The sequence below is a fragment of the Thunnus maccoyii genome, chromosome 2 (assembly GCF_910596095.1).
Source record: "Thunnus maccoyii chromosome 2, fThuMac1.1, whole genome shotgun sequence".
NCBI classification, from domain to species: domain Eukaryota; kingdom Metazoa; phylum Chordata; class Actinopteri; order Scombriformes; family Scombridae; genus Thunnus; species Thunnus maccoyii.
Window position 1 is genome coordinate 23,737,810 of NC_056534.1, and position 25,835 is coordinate 23,763,644.

The 25,835-nt window shown below is 38.1% G+C and overlaps 1 protein-coding gene across 3 annotated transcripts; it reads right to left on the bottom strand.

Moving 5' to 3' along the window:
• Positions 1-13,355: 13,355 nt before the first annotated feature.
• LOC121909054 (CD48 antigen-like) lies at positions 13,356-25,501 on the bottom strand. 3 transcript variants are annotated; one of them, XM_042429435.1, is made up of 5 exons: positions 25,485-25,501; positions 22,014-22,313; positions 18,390-18,689; positions 18,125-18,235; positions 13,356-14,183 (listed from the first exon to the last, which is right to left on the bottom strand). In XM_042429435.1, the coding sequence occupies exons 2-5, from the start codon at positions 22,309-22,311 to the stop codon at positions 13,861-13,863; spliced, it is 1,032 nt and encodes a 343-aa protein (XP_042285369.1). In that variant the 5' UTR covers positions 22,312-22,313; positions 25,485-25,501; the 3' UTR covers positions 13,356-13,860. The 3 variants fall into 3 exon arrangements, with proteins under 3 accessions (XP_042285369.1, XP_042285359.1, XP_042285378.1); XM_042429425.1 differs by lacking the exon at positions 25,485-25,501 and adding an exon at positions 24,907-25,162; XM_042429444.1 differs by lacking the exon at positions 25,485-25,501 and adding an exon at positions 24,907-25,162 and having other exon boundaries at positions 18,121-18,235.
• Between the last annotated feature and the right edge of the window lie 334 nt (positions 25,502-25,835).

The following is a 25,835-nucleotide window of genomic DNA, read 5'->3' on the forward strand; positions in this document are numbered from 1 at the left end:
CTTGGCAGTAATAGAATGAAATATTCATAAGTATGTTTTAATCAGTGTATAATCACCTGAACATAAGAATCACTGTGTTTTTGTTACCTTAAAATGAGCACTTTATAGGGAGTGGGTCCTCTCCATGGATGTATAAAGAGAACTGGATACAGGAAGAGCACCAGGCTTTGAAGCCAATTTGACAAGGCGGCCAAACCATGTAATTATAATGTCACGTGATGCACACTGGCCCAAAAAGACTTTTTCCCATAGACTTACATTGTGAAAGAGACGTCTGTAAATCAGCGGATACATTTTTCTGAGCGTCACAACCCCCACGAAATGACTTGTCTCACTATCAGAATTAAATCCGTTTGGTCTGATCACATTTCAAAAGCATCGAAGAGCTGCATGATTGAATTGTTTTATCCCCATTGAAGTTAGCCGGAGGGCTAGTAGCCGACTCAGCCAGTGAAAGTCACAAGTGTGCATGCTCTATGGGCCACACAATGTGTAAGATCTGGGTACTTCCATACCGGGAAGTTGATTTTTCTTTGCTTCATGCGCCACTGAGCAACTGTCATAGGAATGAACAGGGCCCTGCCTCTGACGCTGTATCCAGTTCTCTTTATGCATCCATGGTCCTCTCCCACAGAGCCCGCCATGTTGCACCGCCATGTTTCTACAGTAGCCCAGAATGGACAAACCAAACGTTTTTCATGAGTTTAGGTTCTGTAGGTTCTTCTACATGCTTGGAAGGGGAGGTTGAGGGGAAGGGTATTCAGTTGGTTACAATCTGCAACCTCACTGCTAGAGGCCACAAAATCCTACACATTGGTCCTTTAATGCTGTTTCAAATCACTGTTTAGTTTAGTTTTGTTCGTAAATTGTAAGTTGAATAAATGTTATACCCAACATATAATAAATCCATCGTACTGAATGTCATATCTGCTCATTACTTCTCAGTATGCACAGAATTAGATTTTAAAGATGAATTTCAAAATTAACCCTGAATCAAATGACTCCTGGTTATGTGAAAATGTTGCAAACACTACACACCACTGAGAATTAAAACCCCATTGCAGCTGTATTTGCTATTATGATTTTTTTCTGTACGATTTTAACCCCGTTCTTTGTATCTGTTGTTTTGAAGAGAGATAGAAAACAATAGAGTTACAGAGCAGCTGGCTTGAAGACAAACAAAGACAGAGCAAACAAAGACATCCGGCTTGATCTCCTGAATATGACCTGCAGTCACTGACAAAACTAGTCGGTAATATACTATAGAAACTCTTACAAAAAAAGAGCGGTGAAAGAGAAAGAACAATTTAATGTGATACACATATTTATCTGTAGTTAAGATATATTTAAAAAAGTAAGACTTATGAAATTAATATTGGGGAGTCAAAATGGCAGCATCAGTAACTGGCAATCTGACAATTAAAACAACAACATTATATCTCTAGATATTAACTTGACTTTAAGTTCTGACTCAGACAAAAGAAGTACTTTCTGTAATGGAAAAGTGAAATATAATTGTGTCCGGTATCCAGCTCTTATAACACATCCATGTTCTCACCTGTGACAGCTGCATAAACAAATAATAGTAGTAAGATTTCATTTCTTTTACTTGTTCTTTACTTAAGGACAGAAAAGGTTAGTCAGCTCTGGTCAAGGTCCAGATCTGCCCGCGACAGACGAGGACCTGTCATCTGATTGTTAGCTGGGGGGCTCCTGGATTGAAGAGGGAAACAAGGTGGCAGCTGTCCACTGCTTGAGCAGAGAATGTAGAAAACTCCCTGTTATTCTTTAAGAGCTCCATTTCCCAGCAGACTCTGTTTTTCCCAGACGCCCTTGCTTGATCATGTGACGCTATTCCAAGCAAGCAGCAAGTCACATGTCTGCTGTCCAAGCTTGTTAAGTTTCTCTCTCCGTTTTGTGAAGACTGATGTGCGTCTATATGAATGTGAGTCATAGCAAATTGTATTTGTATAATGTTGATATTGGCTCAAATATTTATGTTACTTGGGAACTTTCAAACTGTCAGATGATGTTAACTGATTCAGCTAATATGGTACTAAGCTCAGGCTAATTCTAATAACCCTTGTAGTGGGCACTAGCATATAAATACTGCCTTCATTAGTAGTTTGGCCAATTAGATGCCTGGCCAATCCTAGTGCATGAATGCTATGCAGGGCTTGTCTTGCCAAGAAAATTGATATCCATAATAATGCCTCAGCCCCGCCCTCAGTGAAACACAGGGAGCAGAGGAGAGGAGAGAAACTAGCATGACCACGTACTAGAGACTTTGTATTCGAATAAAAGTGGAAAGAGGCTTAAAAATCATGTTTAGTTTTTATTACGCTTTTAATTGTCGAAAATGAAAGTGTTACAATAAGTGTTCATGAATAAACTATCTTATGAAGGAGGTCCCCACACCGGGTCTCGAACTGAAGTCTTCCAGATCATAGATGACTGTGCTGACTACTGAGCTAAAACTCTACCTATCACCTCACCTCACCTCATTGCAGACAGACCTCTACCAATTTATACACAGAGACAGCACACTGTGTAACGTGTAGGGATGAACTTCAAAGGTGATTCTTGCTTTGCACTTTTCATTTATTGTCTGTTTTTCACAACCTAACTTTGTGGAAAGGAGAAGGGGAACAACAGGTTATGGAGAGTCCCTTGGGAGCCTTTTGCATGTGTCAGTAGCTCAGCTTTATCTCTGGGGAACACCCTCAACTCTGGGAGTGATGTCCAAATTAGGAAATGTGCGTCATGTAGCAGGTGGATGTGACTCCCCTCGTTGAGACCTGCTGATAGATCTAACAGCGGAGGAGAGGAGAGACACTGAGATAGTGATGTAACCAACCTGCACGCTGGTATTTGACATGTTTTTTTTTCTTCCTGAAAACGAATATTTTTAAAAATATTTGTATGATACAAATATTCTTAAAAAAAACCAAACAAAACAAAACACTATTTGTACTTTAATGAGTAACGTATTTGTATTCAGTAACACCCCTATGAGATACTAAGATGGTGTGCTGTACTTTAAAGTGAAGTCAAAATGCAGCTATCATTTTCAACCCCAGATGTGACTCAGTAGGGTATTTACTGCAAATAGTAAAACAGCACATCAATTAGTTTATCTAGACTTTTGCGACACATTGGTAGCAGTGAAAAAAGCTCATTTCTTATAACGATTTCCAAAGTGACTCCTTCATCCTGGACAATTGGGTTAAGATGTTGTTGCATTATCAATCGGTTTTCTCACTAGATATCATGATATTAATGTGCAAGTAAATATGCTGTTTGTAAATGATTTCTGACATTGTGTCATCATAGGAAGTGATGTTAATGCTAAACAATAAAATGCTTAAACAATAAACACACCTTATACCAGTACAGAAAGCATAAGCATGGTTCAGGTATAAAAATCTGTATGAATAGTCGACCTATTTATCATAGTTTCTAGTATCAAATTCCTTTTAACAACAGCATTTGAAGCACTATCCTCTAAAATACCATAAAGTTTTCTGACTTCACTTATTGCAACATTTATGCTCTTCAACTGGAAACTTGGCTGTTACTGAAGAAAAACCACATTTTCCTCTTCCTGTTACGCTTTATAATGCAGAATGAATGAGAGGAAAAAAAGCTCTATTGTCACCGTCCAGCCATTCAAGCCATCTAAGTTAAGACATGCATGAGTCAAAACACGCATCATCAACCCATGGCAACCACTCAATGCACACTTTCATTTCTATAGAAACCGACCACAGAAAATGGTTTCTGTCAGTTTCTCACACAACATGCAGAGCTGTCTATATATTTTAACCTTTTACCATTTTCCATTGATGGGAAGTTAGCAAGATGCGGAGCTTTCACAGTCTGCAATTATATTAATATTTGAATGTAAACATGTAACGCTGTTTTCAAACTAAACGAAAAACTTGAAAAACTGAGCAGAGAAACATCATAAATGCAGATGCCTCTAAACAGGACACAAAGTTTCACTGAATGGTTTAATAGTTTTAATGAGTATGATGCGATTCACTGTGTGAGAAGACTGCTTCCTTCCCTTTTCACTAGACCCTGTTCCCCAACTTTAGCTTTTTTGTGTTTATGATGTCAGGTCACACAAACAGCAGAACACAAACTTGTTTTTGTCATAGTTTTATTTATGTTCCATAGGTGTTATGATCTGTTTAAAGGTGTCAACCTCACTGTGGTGAGATATGATGTATTTTTGTCATTGTTCTGTTTGTGGTCTTTTGTGCAGATCATTATTCATTTAGTGAGCTCAACAGTGTGCATCATCACATGTTTTATTTGTTCCTGGCATGCAGGATGAATATTTGCATGGTGTTACTTGGAAAGTGTGGCTGATGTAGGCCTAATCAGTTTTGTAAGGGCTGATTATAAATACAGTAGGTGCTCATGTGCAGGTTTTAATGCAAATGCAATTTGCATCCAAAATGAGCTCCAAAATTGCACTGCACTGCCGAATCAGCATATACACAGCTGAGCCTCTCCCTCCATTGCAGCACAAGCTTGTTTCTTTGGAAACAGGAAATTACTGAACAGGCGCAAATGCAAAAAAATAGACTAGTGCCCAAGGAAAATTACATAAAAACTGGATTGGCTTTTGCTCTGGCAGGAAAACCAAGCCCATTGTCTTTGTTCATACATTTAAATTGTGTTTAACACAAAAGAGTTTGAAGGAAAATGGAGAGGCTGCTATGTCATAGTCTCATTATTCATAGTGACAAAGGTTTAGATTAAGCTTAGCAATAGAGATCTTTGTGGTTTCCCTCCAAGCTGTGGTTATGGCTGTACTGAACAGCTTTGAAATGAGAATGTATATAAGTGAGCAGGAATTTCCTGAAAAAGAAACCATTATTCTCAGCGAAACTTCCTAGAATAATAGAAGTTTGAAAAATGGAAGAAACCTTGTGTGTGCTGACTTGTTTGCATCTGTGTTTATTTCTCAAATTTGAAATTCCTAAATGTCATTAGCTGTGTTTCGTATTTTTATGCACATTTTGAAGTATCGCATTAGAAAAGGTTGATGGAAACAGCGGAATTTGAAAAAACTTCCCCTATTTCGCAAAAGTTTTTACACTTGCTTGAGGTGGTTTTTGCTTTTGGGAGATGGAAACACCTTTGCCGAACTCACATGACTGATGTCTCCTCTGTATGAGCCTATGGTATGGTAGCTTGACAGTTTGAAATAAAGATTAAAAAAGAAACTTATGTTTTTTCTCCACTGAAGATACAAAAAATAACGGAAGAGATCAGTATGGAGCAATGAGGAAATTAACAAAACTCAAATTACTAATTGAAACAAACAGAAATATCATATTTCCATCATGTTTTCTGCATTATCACTTTTTGAGGTTTGACTGGCGCTTGTTTATCTTGTTTCACCCTCTTCTTCTGCAGTGGTATAATGACACCTGACAGGAGAATTAGCACCATCTGCTGCTTATCTCGATGAACCAATTCCCAATATTCGCATAACAGTAGTGGATGGAAACACGTATAAATTTGTATTTTCTTTTGCCTATTTTCTGAATATTCTGTTAAAATTTGTGATACATTTGGATGGAAACCCAGTCACCCTTCACTCAAAAGTGTGCTTTTCTTATTTTTACTTCACTTAAACATTTGAGTTTAGGAATGATCTTAATTTGCAGGGTTTGGCACTAGAAGGCTGTTTTCACATTCAACTGCTGCAAGAAAAAAGTTTCTCTGTGGTCAACCTACGACCATGATTTGTGACATCACAACTAGTGAAGCCAATCAAAACTTGAAACAGTATATCTTGTGTCCAGCAGTAACATTTTTATAGAATAATATTAGTATTGTCATGCCCTCTGCCTCCTAGTCTTTCTCCCCCTCTCTGTGCAGGTTGGGGCTTAATGACTAATGTCAGCCTGCTGTGCTGGAGTTGGCCTCAGCTGCCCAGGTGTTGCTGATTGGAGTCATCAGCCTACTTATGCTCCTTGATTCAGCCAGTCAGCGCTGGATTGTAGACTCAGCTACACAGTTAGTCCTGTCTCCAGCTCTTCAGGCATTTTGACCCTGTATCTTGTTTTTTCAGTTTAGTCTGCCATGTTCTTAACCCGTTTTTCTTCTGTCCAGGATCACCAGCTCTCTCCACCCAGACTCCACCTGCCTGAACTCCAGACAGGTTCTGCCCACCTGCCTGCCACACTTATTCAGCCTTCATCTACCCCATCATCTGCCTCCTCATTTGTCCCACACCTTCACTTACAATAAACTCCTTGTAACTGCCATCTGTCTCCTGTCTTTGCCTTTCAAGGCCACCTACCAGGCCTGTAACAAGTATATTCATGGATTCTGGATTTTTCAACAAGGGAGAAACATTTTAAGAGTTTTTTTCAATGATGTTATTGAACTGTGGAGGAATCACATCAGACAAAAGTTATTTGAAGTAGAGTATTTTTATGTGTTTTAAAACATGTCTTAAGGGGATTTTTAATAACACTTTTCTGGTCTTTCAAACAGCCTACATTTATATCCAGATGGACTTCAAGCCAAAGTGAGCTCCAGCTTTTCATGCGTTAACAGTAACTCCCACCCCCAGACTGATGCTGGGAAAGTACCATGTTCACACAATGGCTTTGATATTGATAACACACTGTAATGGACACCATGTGAAGAAGAAAGCACACAGTAGCTTAGTACATTTACCTTTGGAATTTAGGAAGTAAGATCAGCACATCTTAAATCATCTTTTACTTTATTGTGAAAGTAAACAAGCAAAATTCAATATTTTTTATGTAATCAGTGTGGGAGTGTATCCAAAATTGCATCAACAGACCACATAGGCTGGAAAAAAAAAAACAATAAACCATGCACACACACACCTGCATGGAAAATACAATGAAAGAATCACTTTCACTCTTGTTTTCCCCTTCCCTTCCCTTCCCTATTGTATTTAAGCTCCATTTCCTGTTATGTCAGATTTGTGATCAGGAATTTCCCTCAAAGTAGTCACGGTCAGAGGTCTTAATGCATTTTTAATATGTGAATCATTTATAAATAATGAGAAATAAGAGATGAAAGGAGGAATGGGAAAGGGTGTGATAACAAACAGACAACTGTTTTTATAGTTTGGACATTTTGTAAAATTATAACACAAATGTGGCTGAGACTGCAAGAACAGATAGTGAGAGAGATTGGCTGTGGGCAAGTCGTGGCTTGTGGAATCACAGAGCATTAATCCAAGGGAAGTAGACTCTTTCCTCTCTGCCAAGCCCTGCCCCCTCTCTCAAACAAATAGTCTCATGTTATCAGGTGTTCTTTTTTTCTTTGTTTGGTGGTTAAACTGCCCACTGAGAAGAAGATAAAAAAACGGAACATACAGAAGAAATATTTACTCATCATAAACTGTTGCATATGGTCATGGGATGGTGCAAATTTGTCACTGATAAAAGGATAATGTCAGGTTAAAGTAAGGTTCAAGGTTCACTGAGGGGGGGAATGTTTTGAGCTTTTGAGATTCCCTGTCAAAATGTTAAAACAAATGAATGCTTAATGTGAATATTTTGGGGAGTACTGTGAGTGAGTCACTGGTAATAACTGCTTTTCTGTAGGAGTTTTATGATAACAGCCATGCTAATAATTGTCTTGCGTCAACATTATGGGTTTACTTTAGCTTGAGGAGCACTTAATATAAGTGAGGTCAGCCACAGTGGCGACAGCAGCTGCTGTTTAAAGATGGTGTGGTTGATTATGCCAGAACTTAATTACATGAAAGCACAAACAAGGTTAAAGTAAGGGCACAACAGCTATACCAGTATGTGGCTGATTCACAAAAGATCATGTTTTCAACACACACAACCATTTCCAGCTATGCTGAGGGCATTTTCAGAGGAAGGAGAGTTGTCTAACTGGTTTTACAGAGCTGGGTGTTCAAACAAAATTTTAAATTAAGGTTTGCACAAGCAAACTGTATCAAGACCTGATCTAGATCTATATGTGTTACTGCCGAATTACTAATGAAGTGAATGTCCTTTTCCTGTCTGGTCATGTGGAAGCTGATATAACTGTAAATGGAGGAAAAGTTTTACCTCTTCCTCTTTGTCTGAAACTGTGATGAATACACTCAGAGGAGCTGCTGTTTTATATGCCTTGAGAACTGAAAAGAGATTAAATGATGTCTGATACTGGCAATGTGGATTAATTCTTAACTTAGACAAGACTAACTGTTGAGTGACAGAAGTGTGAAAGCATCACCAGGCTGTGACTGACCATCAGTGGCTCTAATTTAACAGTTTTAACTTCACAACATACACATACAGAGTTCAAAACTCCAAAGCAAACTGTTTACAGCAAACGCAGTACAGTGAGTGTATGTGGAGCTTATGTCTTGCTTGTGTGAAGCATGAACACTGAACATGAGCTCCTCCTTGTGTTCACCTTCATTTCTTCAATCATTCAGACATGCAGACTGCATTCACAAAAATCAAAAGAAATATCACTCAAAACAAATCATGAATTCTGTGAATTTCTTTACATATGGATATCTGAACAGGAAAAACAATGCCTGCTGACATAAAAGGATGTACAGAGTTACCAGTTCCCATTATAAATTCCTCCATCACAGTCAGCAGGATTTTCTGTTAGCAACGCTTATTTTATTTTTTTAATATTTTTATTTCTTCTTTGGTTTGTTGTTGTAGGTTTACACATTTACCATGGCAAAATGTTTTTTTTAGTTATAGTAATATATCCTAGTCATGCTAGTCATGTATCTATTGTCTAGTCATGTTTTTGTTGTTGTTGCAGTTGCTGTTCTGCTTCTCTTCCCCCCAACCACTCCTATGCAACATAGAATGCAATGACTTCAGCTGCAAATGAACTCATTAGAGAAAACTGTGTGACCTTGTTTTAAAATGTCATACAGAAAAAATAGTAGTAGTAGTATTGTAGTAGTATGGTTCTGTACTTGGACCAATTCTATTCACCTTATATATGCTTCCTTTAGGTAATATTATTAGGAAACACTCCATAAATTTTCATTGTTACGCAGATGACACCCAATTATATTTATCAATGAAGCCAGATGAACCCAATCAGTTAAACAAACTCCAAGCATGCCTTAACGACATAAAGACCTAGATGACCTGCAATTTTCTACTACTAAATTCAGATAAAACTGAAGTTATTGTGCTTGGCCCTAAACACCTTAGAAACACATTATCTAATGATATAGCTACTCTGGATGGCATTACCCTGGCCTCCAGGACCACCGTAAGGAATCTGGGCGTTATCTTTGATCAGGATATGTCCTTTAACTCCCACATAAATCAAATTTCAAGGACTGCCTTTTTTCACTTACGTAATATCACAAAAATCAGGCACATCCTGTCCCTAAAAGATGCAGAAAAACTAGTTCACGCATTTGTTACTTCTAGGCTGGATTATTGTAATTCCTTATTATCAGGCTGCCCTAACAAGTCTCTAAAGACTCTCCAGCTGGTCCAGAATGCAGCTGCACGTGTATTGACTAAAACTAGAAAAAGAGACCACATTTCTCCCATTTTAGCTTCGCTACATTGGCTTCCTGTAAAATCTAGAATAGAATTTAAAATCCTTCTCCTAACTTACAAAGCCCTTAATGGTCAGGCACCATCATATCTTGAAGAGCTCATAATACCGTATTATCCCACTAGAACACTGCGCTCCCAGTATGCAGGCTTACTGGTGGTCCCTACAGTCTTTAAAAGTAGAATGGGAGGCAGAGCCTTCAGTTATCAGGCTCCTCTTCTATGGAACCATCTACCAGATTCAGTCCGGGGTGCAGACACCCTCTCTATGTTTAAGAGTAGGCTTAAAACTTTCCTTTTTGATAAAGCTTATAGTTAGGGCTGACCAGGCTCGCCTTGGATCAGCCCTTAGTTATGCTGCTATAGGCCTAGACTGCTGGGGGACTTCCCATGATGCACTGAGCTCCTCTCTCCTCCTCCTCCTCTCCATCTGTATGCATTCATGTAACATCAATGCATGTCACTAACTTTGCTTCTTCCCCGGAGTTTTTTGTGCTTTCTCATCTCACAGGAAAACCTGGGTCCCGGGCCGAGCCTTCGCGGTCCTTCACAGTCCTGATGGCATCCTTCCCTGTCTATTGATGCTTATGCTTGTTGTGATTGTTGCTCTCCTGTCCCCCCTCCCCCCTCCCTCTCTCTTTCTCTCTCTCAACCCAACCGGTCAAAGCAGATGGCCGCCCACCAAGAGCCGGGGTCTGCTTGAGGTTTCTACCCGTTAAAGGGGAGTTTTTCCTTACCGCTGTCGCCAAGTGCTTGCTCATGGGGGAATTGTTGGGTCTCTGTAAATTAAAGAGTACGGTCTTGACCTGCTATGTGAAAAGTGCCTTGAGATGACTTCTGTTGTGATATGGCGCTATATAAATAAAAATTGATTGATTGATTGATAGATTGATAGTATTGTCATTACTACTAAAGTTTAAATAATACAGGCTTAAGTCGTGATTTACATGCTAGTTTACCAAATTGGTCGTTTCAGTACCTGTGCAGCTCAGTAACAGCTCACTAACCACAATTTCATGAATTCAAAATGTATTTAAACAGTGATTCAGAAGCTCTGTGGTTTTGAATTGAACTGACCGTTGGATCACTATATGTTTCACAGTGATGATCACATCTGATGCTGAGGAAGTGAGGAACCTGACCCTCTATTGGACTTCAATGGAACATCACTGATCTCTTTCCAATCACAAGATTGCTGAGGAGTGACTCCAGGATTCATACTGTCGACTTTAAAAAAGGAAACATTTTCTTTACAACTTACAAACTCACAGTGTTCAGTATGGTGAGATATATGTGTTTACACACTGTGTTTGCGTTAATAGTTTTAATTAATACATTACAATTACATGTACATACAGTTTCCAGTCCTTGTCATATGCAAATAATGTTAATCAGATGATAGGATGATAAGAGGACTTCTTCATTAGTTCATTTCAAATACATCACAGTTAGTAAACCAAATCACTGTGGCACTGCTTTAGGTTAAAGGGCTGGTTAACACAAATGAAAAAAAAAATCTCTTTGACCTGTAGTGATAGTTCTGTTTTCATTTTTATTTGCTTTGAGCAACACAAGTGAAATTTCATTCATTTCTTTTGTACTTTGGTGGAGGAGAAATCTTGAATGTGGATTTTTCAATACACTGAAGAAATTAAACCAAAACTATCTGCATGGGTTGGTAGTTATGTGAGGAAGTGTGTTTCATATATATATATATAATTTGGGTGAACTGACCCTTCAACCAAGTGTCGTGATTACACTGTAGCATCTGTGTAATTCTTTGTTTTTAATGTTTCCTCTGCAGAGTTTGTATCACATCCTGCAGTGAACAGATCAAGTGTGAGCGCTGAGAGCTGCATCTTGCTGTGTTCTATGGAGAAAGCTGAAGAGACAACACTGTTGTGGTACAAAGATGAGGAGATACTGAACCAGAGCAGCTCTGCTCTCTCTCTGCCTCTCACTGTACACAAGCAGGATTTCAGCTCCTCTTATAGATGTGTGGCTGCCAATGCTGCTGAAAATAAGACTGTTATAGCTGATATAGACATTCTGTGGACAAAACAACAGACAAGAAAGGTAAGACTCAATCTTTAATTTCCAAACATTCATATTCTCAATGAAACATAATGGTTTAGTGTTTATTTCTGATGCTCATGTTAAATGTGTCTGGCAGGTGAGAGTAAGACATGTCCCTGGCTGTTCCTATTTCCCATGGTGGCGTTTGGGAGTTCTGTTGCTATTATTATCATTTTGACATTTGTGAAGAGAAAGAAAGACACTGTGACAGCTGCACCATCAGCTCTACACTGATGTCAGTGCATAACCACAGCTAAGTTGTTACTAACACAGATCACATATTAACAAATAATAAACTCAATGTGTTTTATATAACATAGTCAAACATTCAATAACTTTTTGACATGATATTCTGTCCTTATCTCAACAGGTGCCATCTTCAAAGCTGTTGGTCCAGTCCCAAATAGAGTTGGTTTGGTGAAGCAAGTCATCTTCCAGGACATGTAGAGTGGAACTAAACTGAAGTCTCAACAGGAAAATAACCCAAATTATACAGTCAACCTTTATACCTGGTTGTTTTTAGTTGATCTCGTTTTCCAATCATTTAATTATTGAGCCCAAAACACAAATACAAAAAGACCTCACACAACTCAGAGGATTACATGAAAAAACATTCTTCCTCAAGTCACATCAATTCACCCTAAATGACTCATTAAACCAGTTTTCTTCTATCAATATGTAACAGAGTCAACTATACAGCATATGTATTATAATTACACAAAATTTGTAAATAGTCACGTCCTGACGTGCTACTTCTCCAGGGTCAATATGTGGAACATTTAAGACTCACTGTACCCCTACGTTCACTTTCGTTGGTGCCCCCCCCCCTTATAAATGATGTCCCCCACCTTTACCTCTCCCCTTTGGTTGTTGTACTTCATGGGGGAGGTAAGCGACGTTGTGCACTTCCTGTGAATTACAGGTGTAAGTTTGTTTATTAGCTTGGACTTCTTGTGCAGTATGCTAACACATTTCTGTTATTTAATTTGTGTAGGAGCCTGAGCTAGCATCACAATTGACCGGACGATTTCTTTTATGTACTTCTGTCGTCAGTTGCCGGAATAAACGGTCGCCTCCAAAGACACCCTGGTCTGAGCCTCTTCCTTATAACACAATGCTAGAAACCACCGATTACAACTATATAAAGTTCTAGTCCTCAGTATTGTTTCTGGTTTACATTATACAATGACACACAAATTACTTGTGGTTTTGTGTGATGTTATGTGAGTTTTAAACCTGATTCTGACATTTTTAAGAGTGATAACTCCTAAATTTAAGTTTTGGCCCCAAAACAAAAAATAAAATAAAGGTATTTTATATTCTCAACCAGAATTATATTCAATTATATTCAGACAATTGTGTAGAGAGATAATATTAGAATAAAATATGTTTTATTACTCAAATTAACATAGAAATGTGAGCCAAGTATATATAAAGTCCAAAAGCACACAGAATATATGATTAAATCCATAAAATATTCTATTAAAATCTCAAGAAAAGTATAAACAAAGTATACAAATTTCTGACAAAAAGGAATGATATGAAGTGTGGGCTGCTTTGCATCAGGCTAATGTGACTCCACATTGTATTTACTAAACAGGACATCATCTGTAACTCCAGCATCATTTTGAGGAGATGGCAGTTACTCACCATGCACTAAATCTCAACTGCTCTGTAATGTGTGAAAATAATTAGCAAGCACGTGAAAGCTGTTCATACATTGATTTATGTCCTCTTAAGTGTACAAAATGCACTGCAATAATTAATCATGTTCAACAGCTACAAACAGCCTTCACTGTTCCCCAGCACACACACATAACGATATAACTTTCCTATTATCAAGTTTTCTTCTTTCTTTGCAATTAAATCAACAGAGATATAATTGTGATTTTGAGATAAAATAAACAACTTTAAGACACTTGATAAGGAATGTTTTAGAGCAAGAAGTGTATGCCAGTGTCTCTGCTCGCTCTTTGTGGTATCACTTACATTAAAGTCTGTTGACACAGTTTGAAAAAATGATTAAATGTAATGTGTAATTCAGGCTGCAGGGCTCTGCTGTGTTGTATATCCTATATGGTTCACTTCCTCGACATCTGATTCATGACATTTGCTCGAGTATAATCATTATTTATAGTGTTTCACTTCATTGCTTTTCAGATTGAAATGATGATATCATGGCTTCATATGATCATCACTCTAAATATTTTTTGCATCAGATTAAGCCGAGCTCTCTGCAAAGGAATGTATCATCCTCGGAGAAGAGGGTAATCAGTTTTTCGCTGGCATCGCTTCCTTTTTTTTGCACCATGTCAATCACGTCTCGTGCTTTGACTCGCCCGGGTTTGGCCATGGCTGCCTCCCTCTCAGCATCAGTTATAACCCCGTGTCCCAGAAGTTCATCCAGCAGCTTGTCCACAACAGGATAAGACACTCTGTAGATAAACGCTGACCTAACAGTTTGCAGCTTCTCTTCTGCTGAGATGTTGTCTCCCATCCTTGGCAGATTTTGAACTGATGAAGCACCTGAAGATGAAGCTGAAAAAAGAACTTGATTCAACAACAGAGGCCAGCTAGAAATTGACTACAGTGACACTCATCCCAAAGCCTTCATGTCTAATAAAGGTACATCTTTGGTTTGCAAATATAAATGGCAGAATTAAAAAAAAACAAAAGCAACCTCTAATATATATATATATATATATATATATATATATATATATATATATATATATATATATATATATATATATATATATATATATATATATATGTATAAAATATTATATATAATTTCCAGCAAACATGACTTAAACAGGAGGAATACTGGCTAGGCTGCTGTGTCTTCAAGTCTGTTTGCAGTGAATCTGTTAGAGTCAGTCAGCCCTACAAGTATTTTATTAGCTCTGTTTAATCTGCAGGAGTTTCTGAAGGCTTGTGTAACATGTTTTTCTGCCACGGGGGAAATAAATTCATGACAAGTGAAAGCAAGTCCAAAGTCTTCCAACATCTTTACGGGATCATCTCTCAAACAGCCAAGAATTACTGCAGCCACACATGATGAGGAGCTCAAACAGACAGTCTGAAAAGAGGTAGGCCTATCTGTTTTTAAAAAAAAATCATTACAACTCTTTCAACAGCCTGACAGGAGAGAGTGTGAGTATGTGACTGATAGACAAGCTACAAATATGTGATTTGCTTTCAGCTTTGATGGTATTAATTCACTTTTATGAGAGAAAAGGTTTTCAGACTGAGGACTTTCTTCTTCTTGGATTTACTCTGGGAAACGTATCCATCCAGATGAGTGTAAGTGTGTTGTATGCTAAAAAAGTCTTTTTCCAAAAAAAGGTGTTGGAAAAGCGGGGATGTCTCATATTAGGACAAATATGGTAAATCAGGCTTTGGATACACTCACAATACTTGTTAGTGGGATCAATTAATTGTTGGTGATGGTCTTTTCCGGGGATTTGAAATCCGATCTAAAATATAAGATTGGACAATTTGTACAACATGTAGCAACAACCTTAGCAACAGAGAATACGGCCATTTATGGATATGTGTGATGAGCTGATGTTACCGGCCTCAAGCCTAGAGGTACCTGGGCCAGTAGCTATGGTGCTACACAGTCCTGGATGGCTGCGGAGTAGTAAGGAACAGACACAAGTTTATCGGAGTGTGACCACCTCAAGTGCCATTTTATTCTGTCTCATCAAAACCACAATCTTTCAAGGATGTTCAACTTCAATATCATCCTCATCAGCCAACAATGTATTATGTATCCAAAATAAACATATATCCCCCCTTAACTGATACTGCCCTCTGTATCTTCAGTTATTACTATCATTACAATCATATTTCAGTCACATCATGAAAATATCATTTCACATTCAACTGGTTTCCACTCTGATCATACAGGTTTACTGTTATGCTGACTGAAAATAAGTTGTTTCAAGTACCAGCATTTTAGCCCTAATAATACTTATATAAATGGAATACTGTTGTATAGATGCACGGTCAAATGCATGAAAATGATGAAACAAACAATTAAATTTCATAACTTCAATGTCAAATACACAAAGATGATGAAACACAATTAAATCTCATAACTTCAGTGTCAAATGCAAACAACTTTTACTCCCCTGTCATACTGTTTTTTCCCTTTGCTGATGATTTTTGACTATTTTCTGAGGCAATTTTGTATGCCTCCTGCATCCTACTTGCCCATTTTTGTGCAAACATCTGTCTGTCTGGGGTCCCCTGCTCAGGTTTGAGGTCAAAGAGTAAGTCGATTGGTAGGCGTGGGGCTCTTCCATATAAGAGAAAGAATGGTGAGTATCCCCTAGCTTCATGGGTTGTGCAGTTGTATGCATGCACAATGTGAGGGAGATGGTCTTTCCAATCAGACTTTTTTTCTTCATGTAGCGTTTGAAGCACCTGGAGCAGTGTTCTGTTCAGATATGCCAGCCAGTTGTTGGAGTCTCTGAAACAGTGCATTCTCAAATTCCCGCCCCTGATCGTGGTGTAATTTTTCAGGGTAACCAAACCTAGGGATGTAATCCTGGAATATTCTCCGCTGCCGTCATCCCTGATTTATTCTTGGTGGGGCACGCTTGGGCAAAGCGGGTCAAATGGTCAACCAGAACAAGTATATATTCATAGCCTCCTTTGCTGGGCTCAAGGTGGAGGTAGTCCACTGAGACAAACTCAAATGGGGTGCTAGATGTTATGGAACCCATGGGTGCTTTGTGTGGGACACAAGGCTGTTTCTGCTTAATACAAGCACACCTTCTGATCACGTAATCCTCTATTTCCTTTTGCATGAAAGGCCAAAAGAACCTCTCTCTTGTCAGATGAATTACTTTGTCAGCACCAACATGTCTCATGTCGTCATGCAAATTCTTATGCAGCATTTGTTTCAGTTCAGTAGGGAGAACCAACTGTTTCCTCTGACTTGCATACCTGTACAGAATTCCCTTGTCTAATTAGGGACCGAGCCCAAAAGGCAGTAGTCCTCACCTAAGGGCGATGACGCTATTGTTTTTCATGTGTTTGTTTGTTTGTTTCTTTCTTTCTTTCTTTATTATTACACCACTTAAACCCTTAATTTGACCCCCTAAACATGCTCAAAAACTCACCAAATTTGGCACGCACATCAGGTCTGGTGAAAGATTTGATAAAATGTAAAAATTAACCCCCAAAGTGCCAAAATGTGCTCTCTAGCGCCACCTATGTAACTAAATTGGCCGTAGAGAGATCAAACCAAAACTCAATTATTCGTCTCATCAAGACCTACAAATCATATGCTGACACCTCTGATCTAAATCCAAAAGGGAAGTCAGCAATCAGCCTTTCAAAATAAGACTTTGCCCCAATTTTGGCTCCCGAACAAACGCCATCTCCTCCGAAGGTGTTAATGGTATTGGCTTCAAACTTTAATAGATGACTTATGATACTGTGCTGAAAAAAAGGTGTAATAACTTGAATGGTTTGGATTTTATAAGCCCTGAAAGTTCAGGGCAGAGGCCTCTGACGTCTAAACTATAAGTCTGACCACTTTCAAACCTGTATCAATGGATGTGGATGCAGTAAATGTTCAAAAAGATGTGGGTTCACTCACACTCTCCATTCAAATATATGAGTATAAGTAACCGTTGGATGTAATGAATGAATGACGAGGAGAAATACAGAGGAGGAAAATGAAACTGAACCTAAGTGTCCACAGTAAATCATCTGTTGACTGTTTGGTTATTTATTTATGCTTTAAAACATAACTGCCGTGAAATAATCAGAATATAACGTTGTATTTCTTTCATGCAGAGGTTTTGTTCTCACTACCGCTCGCCCTCATTACTCGACCACCGCCGCTCTTTCTCTCTCTCTCTCTCTCGCTCTCTCGCTCGCCGGTGCTCTGCTGGTTTGCGCTGTGTCTGCCTTATGCGGCTGCAGAGAAAACAGTTTTGTTCGCTGGGTCCTCATTTGACGCTCCAAAATCGAAACAAGGTCGGAGTTGGGGCGTTAAGACATTTTGACGCGCCTCATAACGCTTTTAGTACGTTTCAAACAACAGGTGCACTTCAAAACGCGCGCGTCAGACGCTTCCAGTGCGTTTAGACCGTATTCAGACCAAATCAGGCGATCATAACTGTCTACAAAACGATTTCTGCCCTGAATAGAACAGTTACAAACGTATTTGTCCTGTCTGAAACGATCCCTTCAAAGTAGATTACACGTATGAGAACCAAGGTGACGGAAATACAGACAAATGATTTTTCCTTTCAGTAGACCAGCCCAACATGTTTAAATGCTACTGAGCTGCACACCTTTAAGGCATATGTGGCCGGTATGATCCAGTCCAATAAAACTGAGAGAGGTATTATCATATAGTATAAAAAACTGAAAGACAGACACATAACATTTAATAGGGATGAAGATATGTTATAAAACAATGGGTGAAAAACAAATAAATAACAAATACCTGCCTTGTGTTTGTCTGATTGTTGTCTTGGTTTTGTTAAGACACTTCTTCTTGGCAATAATGGCAATAAGTACAACAAATACAGCAAACACGATGGAGATTATAATTCCAAAATCTGTCAAAAAAACAAAAAACAAAAAACACTCAACATCAATAGAACACAAAACAATATGTACCAATGACAAAACCCTTAAATATATATTTCTTAAAATGTAAGAGTTTGGGGAAATTTATAGAAATTTGAGTATTTGTGTTAAAATTAGTCTTACAATATCTTGTGTTTGTGTCGTCACTGTTGTCTGTGTCGTTTTGTTCATTGCAGGATGTCGTGATGTTGACAGGAAGAGTCTTCTTTTCAGCAGGGTTGGCAGCCTCACAGCTATAAGAGGAGCTGAAATCCTGCTTGTGTACAGTGAGAAGCAGAGAGACAGCAGAGCTGCTCTGGTTCAGTATCTCTTCGTCTTTGTACCACAACAGTGTTGTCTCTTCAGCTTTCTCCACAGAACACAACAAGATGCAGCTCTCAGCACTCACACTCAGTCTCTTCACTGCAGGAGTTGATACAGACTCTGGAGAAGAAATTAATCGAGAATAAAAATTAGACAATATGAGTGACTTTAAAACCCTAATCTACTTCTAATCTAATTACCGTTCATTCCACAGACATTCTATTAACAGTGATAAGTAAAGTTTAATGTCTAAATAAGCCACTTGCGCTTTTTCTGAGCAAACCTGGAAAAATGCCCAAAATATAAAAGTTGATATGCATAACATGCAGCCACAGAGAACCACTGCCATAGACCAGCAATTTCATCCAATAGTTTGAAGTAAACACATTCTAACAACTGAGAATAAGTCAACTATCATCAGTAAATATCACTGGACTGCCCACATGCCAGTTTGGCAGAAATATTGAGTAACATCCTGTTTTACCCACAACAATTACTGTTGTTATTTCATAATTGTGGCAACTGGAAGCTAGAAAGTATGAAGTTATGCCTCAGTACAACAGTGGTGTAAAGAAGGGCATCTCTGAGTCTGGCAGCGGAAGGGTTAAACTATGCCTCTTAAACTACTATGAGCAAAAGTTTGACTGTAAAGTCAGCACTAACTTTTAGTTAGTTCCACACTAAACTCACCTCTTTGTTCAGTTGCATCATCTCTACTTAGTTTTAACTGAACTATGATGTCATTAACTATGTGTCCAAAATCACTCCCTATTTCACTCATTACTCCTTACATGATAGTGACTCCATTCACTCAATAGTGAGCAGTAAATTGAGAAATTGGACACTTCCTAATAATCATAATTTCTGATCACCACTAACAGGTGTTTTCACACCTATAAAATGTGGCACATCGCATTGTGGGATTGTTAGCAGAAAGTAGTGTGTACATAACATGGTCACTATTTTTCATTCCATTGTGTGAATTTTTGAGGGCACAATATTGTTTATACATTTACACATTCAGAATTCAGACACTTCAATAAAATGGCAGACAGTAAATAAAGTGCACTAGACAGTTAATAGAGAGTGATTTCAGACACAACCTGAGCCGACTGTAATCAAAACACTGTACAGAACGTTTCATCTAGTTCAGCATTTGGGTAAAATGGAAGAGAAAGAGACTGACCAGTGATGGAAATGAAGATACCTACAATATACTATTTAATGAGAAAGTAATGTATGCTAATCATATATTAACTAGCTAACACATGAAACAATGCCTGTTTGTGTATCTCATTAATAATTCAACATTATTCAGCTCCTGTTGTACTTTTGTTGTTTTAAGTGAGGGTGAGGATGGCTGTATCACACAATATGGTCATAAACAACATCAACAAAGGTCTCTGGAAAACAGTTACAAGTTTCTGTTACAATCAACCAAGTGCTGCCAACAGCAATTCCAACTGCTCACAGCATAATATCACAACATTACCAGGTTTGAGTGCTCATGTCAGTGTCATCATAATGTAAATAATCTCATGAGCAACAGTCAATGTGTCCAAAAAATCCTCTGGCTCTACTATCATTAGTGGCTACCATCTGCCACTGCCATGACAACAGTTGATGATTACACCTGCCTGGGAGGTGTACATTATGAGTTCTATCATATTTCTAGTTATAGTTCCAGTTTCACCTCTTATATACCAGCTCTGTGCAGGTTCAAACACAGTTTTAATGTAGTGTGGGAGTTATGCTAAAACTAATACAGCCCTAGTTTGTGCCTCATGTATTAGCATACATTCGGTTCACAAATGTAACCATCAGCCTCTCTAAAAGATAATTACCAGGTGCTGTTTTAAAAACCCAGAAGGTCATTTAAAAACATCAACTGTTGTTCTGAAGGTATTTTCAGAATCCTCAGACTCTTCTAACCAACTGGATGAAACTAGATGTTCTGTCTGCTGAATGAGAATAAAAAATCCCAAGTTGCACCTTTTTCAGAATCAAAACAAAAATGGCAGCCCGCCCAGCTACCTGCATCAGAACCAAAGTCGCACTTTGGGAAACAGATTAAAAATATTTATTATTGTGTAGCGGACAGAATAGTTTTTCATCCAGATAATTACAAGAGTCTTTGAGGATTCTGAAAAGACCGTCAGAACAACGGTATGTGTTTTTAAATGACCTTAATTGACTGATTATGTAAAAAAAAAAAATGCTTGTGTTGTGTAATGTATCCCTATACTAGAAATTAACACAATGAATTATCATAAACAACAAAATCAGACCTCTAGTCAAGAAAAAGGCATAACTTTTTATAGTGTTTCATTATAATCAATTAATAAAATGATCATTTAAAAAAGTTATTGCAAATAGATTTATCAAATTTGCATTTAAATGATGTATGAATAAACTAAATATAAAAACACACAGATCAGCATCAGGAGTTCCTGTTTCCTCTCTGTGGGTTTAAAGTGATCACAAAATGGAAAAAATGGAAACAGTGTTAAAGCAGGAAACAGATGAACTGTGAGCTGGAATATAAAAGACAAACACATAAATTAATGGAGGCCAAAAAATAAAAATATAAAGACTTTTTAAGATAAGTTTTGCTTATTCCGTTTCAAAATGCTATTATTTATTCTTCATTTCAAGACAGAACCAGGAAATTAAATTATGAATTAGCCAAGGTAATGATCCTGACACTGTAAAATAACAATTATTGAGGTGGCACTCCATGCTCCCTAATCCCATGTCAAGCAACCTGCTCAGATGACCCACCTCAAGATGAGGATCGGACCCAAGTCTAATGTGGGTCACTCAGTGAAAAAGGACTGAAGCAGGATATGCTGACACAGCAATAAAAGGACCCCACACAGCCTTATGATGGAAAACATGAGTTCTGAGAACATCAGGAATGGCCATTGTGAATGACACGAGACATCTATTTTATAAAAGTTTACACAGACATCTTGTCTCTATTTTTAAAACCGACATCAACTCATTCTGTCTTAACTAATGGACCTGGAAGGAACATTCATGAGTTTAGTAGTTTTGTTTGGTTTTGTTTTGATTTGACAAGCTGAATTAAACAAAAATTAAATCCAATATCTCCACAGACTGCGCTGCTCTTTTTCTTCACTTGCTGTAAATTGAATCTGTCATTCAGACTGTGGCAGTTACCAGTAGAGTCTGTGGCAATATTGAATTCAAACACTGATTTTGCCTGAAGCAAACGTTTTATCAATCTGGACAGACAACAGACATCTGTGGGGTCATATTGTTTGTCAGGTAAAGTTTTCCCCCTGTGGTTTAAGTACAGAAAGCTATGTGATGGAAACACAAAGTAACATACAGACTGCTGAGGTCACAAATGGAGCATCATATTCAAACAATGCTATGCAAAACACTGGTCAGTATACTGGCAGAAAAGATGCAACTTACCATACACTGTGAGTTTGTAGAATGTAGTGAAAATATGTCCTTTTTTAGAGTCAACAATATAAATCCCTGAGTCATTCCTCTGCAGTCCTGTGATTGTAAAGAGTCCAGTGTTTTTATCCCACTGAAGTCTATTCTTGTAATTTTCCTCGAATATCTGCATTTTCTTCTCATTCACCATGGCAACAGTCTTTGTTCCATGTGAAAGAAATCCAAACTCCATCAGAGGGTCACGTAGAGTGATGGATCCTCCCTCAGTGCTGGTCAGGTTCTTCACTGCCTCAGTAGCAGATGAGATCATCACTGTAATGTACAAAGACAAACAACAGTCAGCGCAGCCATATCATCTGATAGAGGCAACATTTATAACTTAGAAGGAATATGCAGATGTTATTGAGATGTACAGTGTGGAGCTGATCCACTAACTATGACTTTCTATTGCAGCCTTAAACAATCACTGTCTACCAATGTGTATGAAATCCTGTGATCACTGTCTTTACTGTCACATTTTTAAATATTCTGTTGTACATTACATTGGTGGTGCATCACTGATCTGGAGGAGTTCCATTTTCCTCTCTTATTTTTTACAAATTTTGATTCATTTACTGTCCTTCTGAAGCTGGTTGGTACAAACTAAACATTTACAATAAATGCATCTTAAATATGTTTAACAGCAGCAGATGAGATAAAACTGTCTTAATGAGATAAAATTAAAGCAAACGTCTCCATTCTAGTTTTTACACCCAGCTGCAGGTGAAGCAGCTGCAGGGACCCTCTCTCCCACTGTACATCTATGGAATTGAGCACCAGATAAGTGCACCAGATTTTACTTCTTTTTTTGTATTTCTTGTGTTATATTTGTTATATTTGTTATCACTGACAAACTATTAGACACTTTCACTGTGTTGGCTTTGTGTTTGGCATTTCACCACACTGACAATGTTGAGGAAGTATCACAGTATCTGTTCCGTCAGATGTAAAAATGTGTCTGTAAAGCTTCCTGTGTAGACACAGTTTGGACTGGTCAGACATTCTTTCAGTCCATGTTGTTGATGTAGTTGAGGCCACAGTTCCTATTTGGCCTCCTTGCAATTCTATGGTATTGTACATGTTGCCTTTAGGTAATTAGCCTTGAAAACAATGTATATTGAAGAAGAATACCCTTTTGGGAGCAGACTTGATAATTAAAGGAGAATACACATTTGGTTTGGAGACTCGATAATCAAGTGTAGTCTGAGACAACTCTTTGATCAAACATATGTCAATTGTGTCCTTTCCACCTCCTGACCCCTGCTGATTTGACCCCTCCTGTCTTGCCCCTGGATTTGCCTTGATCTTGTATGTAAATGCCCTCCCCTCCTATCTTTTGTTCACCATCTGTTGGTCACTGCTTTGATCCTTACTGTATAAAGTCTTTCCATTTCTTCTGCTCTGGGTCAGTCTACTGTATCAGACCAGCTCTGTGTCAGTAAGCTCACCGCATTTCCGGAATGCTATTAAACCACTTCCACTACAGCAAACTTTGAACAAGGACTTGAGTGAATTTTCTTCAACAATATAAAAATCAACGTCATTTTCATACAGATAGTAATTATGATGCTGAGTGTAGGCTGAGGGCTGATGTATCTCACTGAAAAGGCTTTTTCTCAACTGCTAAACACCTTCTTGTCCCTAAATAACTGTTTTGGTGTTTTCCGGTCATGATTTCACAGCAGTGTCATTACAGCACTGTTATGTTAAGGTCTTGAATATCTACTTAAAACAGAACAGTGGAAAAATTTCAGCCTTGGTATTATTAGATTTCAGTGCTGCATTCGAGCCAGTCGACCATAACATATTACTAGACAGTCTGGTAAAATGTATTAGTAAGAATTCTAGTTGAAGGATCAGAACTAGTTTGTGTCAATTGGTAAATATGTAAGTGTACAGAAATGCGATTGGATGTGAAAATTTTTTCTCCAGTTAAACAAAGATAAAACAGAAATAACAAAACAAAGAAACATAAAAAAATGTTTTTGGAGCCATGATTGAAATGATTAGAACACAGTACTCAGCTTCAATCACTAACATTAAAGACCACAAACCAAGCCAGGAATATTGGTGTAGTCATGGACTCAGACATAGATTTTAATAGCCACATGAAGAATATATTAAACTACTGTAATGATGTAATAATGTCTTCACAGGTCTCTAAAAAGTCGACCAGACAACTGTAGCTGATTCAGAGTCCTCACTGGATCACAGACCTCAGATCATCTTGTGTATCACACAATTGATTTTAAAATAGTACTGTTGGTTTATAAAGCATGAATGGTTTCATTTCTGATCTGCTGCTAATACATTATGACCCATCCAAACCTCTGAGATCATATTACAGATATATTTAGTCAAAATTAAATATGGAGAAGCAGCATTTTATTCTTATGCGCCATCTGGAACTCCCAGAAAACTCCCAGAAAACTGCAGGTCTGTTTCAAATCTTGGTTCTTTGAAATTGAGGCAAAAACCTTTAGAGAAATTAGGTTCGGGGTTATTTATGCATATGTCTGACTGCACTGTACATTTTAATTCTTCCGTTTCATCATATTTTTATCTTGTGTGTCTTCTATCACATTGAAAAAATGCTATTGAACTTGAACTGCTGCGGACAAATGAGGAGACCAAAGTGTCTTTAAAAATCTATTTAAAATGTATTTAATGTTCGCACCAGTGCTATTAACTTGTTGTTGTTTTAAGCCTCTACTACTTTACCCAATGTTTGCACAGTACCTATACATATCACACTCTTACAACTCATTACAGTAGTATTTATTATGTATTTAAGGATTCCTCTAATACACCTACAGCGGTTGGGTAAAGAATAATGAACAAATACGTTACGAAGTTAATAACTTACCCGTAAGAAAGAGAATAATTCTCATCTGTGCCTAAATCACAGAGTTCAGATAGAGACAGGTATTCTTTGTTAATTCCTTAGATATCGAAAGGTTTGTGAAATCTTGTCCAGTTAGAACGGATTCTGCGCTCACAGACGTGTTTCGACCTGCGTTGTGCAGAACTTCCCATTCCTAACTCGTCAAATACTGTAGCTCAACAATACTGAGCACGTCAGCAGAGCAGCGGCGGCAGCAGCAGCGAGTGCTCCATCTGTGTGTCTGATGGTGTGTGTTCCGGTGCAGAGACATAAATTTTATCCAGCTAAAACCTATGTTAAAAAAAAATTAAGAGACATTGATGTGAATTGTAGTGTCTGTTACAGACATCCAGAAACTGTTGTGCATGTGTTTTGTCATTGCCCAGATGTGATGTATGTCTGTGTGTCTTCTTGTTTAATTTGTTTTTTTCAGTCCCCAAAAAATCTTCTTAAAGGTGCACTGTGTAGAATTTAGTGGCATCTAGTGGAACGGACTTGGCAGTAATAGAATGAAATATTCATAAGTATGTTTTAATTAGTGTATAATCACCTTTTGTTACCTTAGAATGAGCACTTTATAGGGAATGGGTCCTCTTCATGGATGTATAAAGAGAACTGGATACAGGAAGAGCAACAGGCTTTGAAGCCAATTTGACATAGCGGCCAAACCATGTAATTACAATGTCACGTGATGCACACTGGCCCAAAAAGACTTTTTCCCATAGTCTTACATTGTGAAAGATACATTTTTCTGAGCGTCACAACCCCCACGAAATGACTTGTCTCACTATCAGAATGAAATCCGTTTGGTCTGATCACATTTCAAAAGCATCAAAGACCTGCATGATTGAATTGTTTTATCCCCATTCAAGTTAGCCGGAGGGCTAGTAGCTGACTCGGCCAGTGAAAGT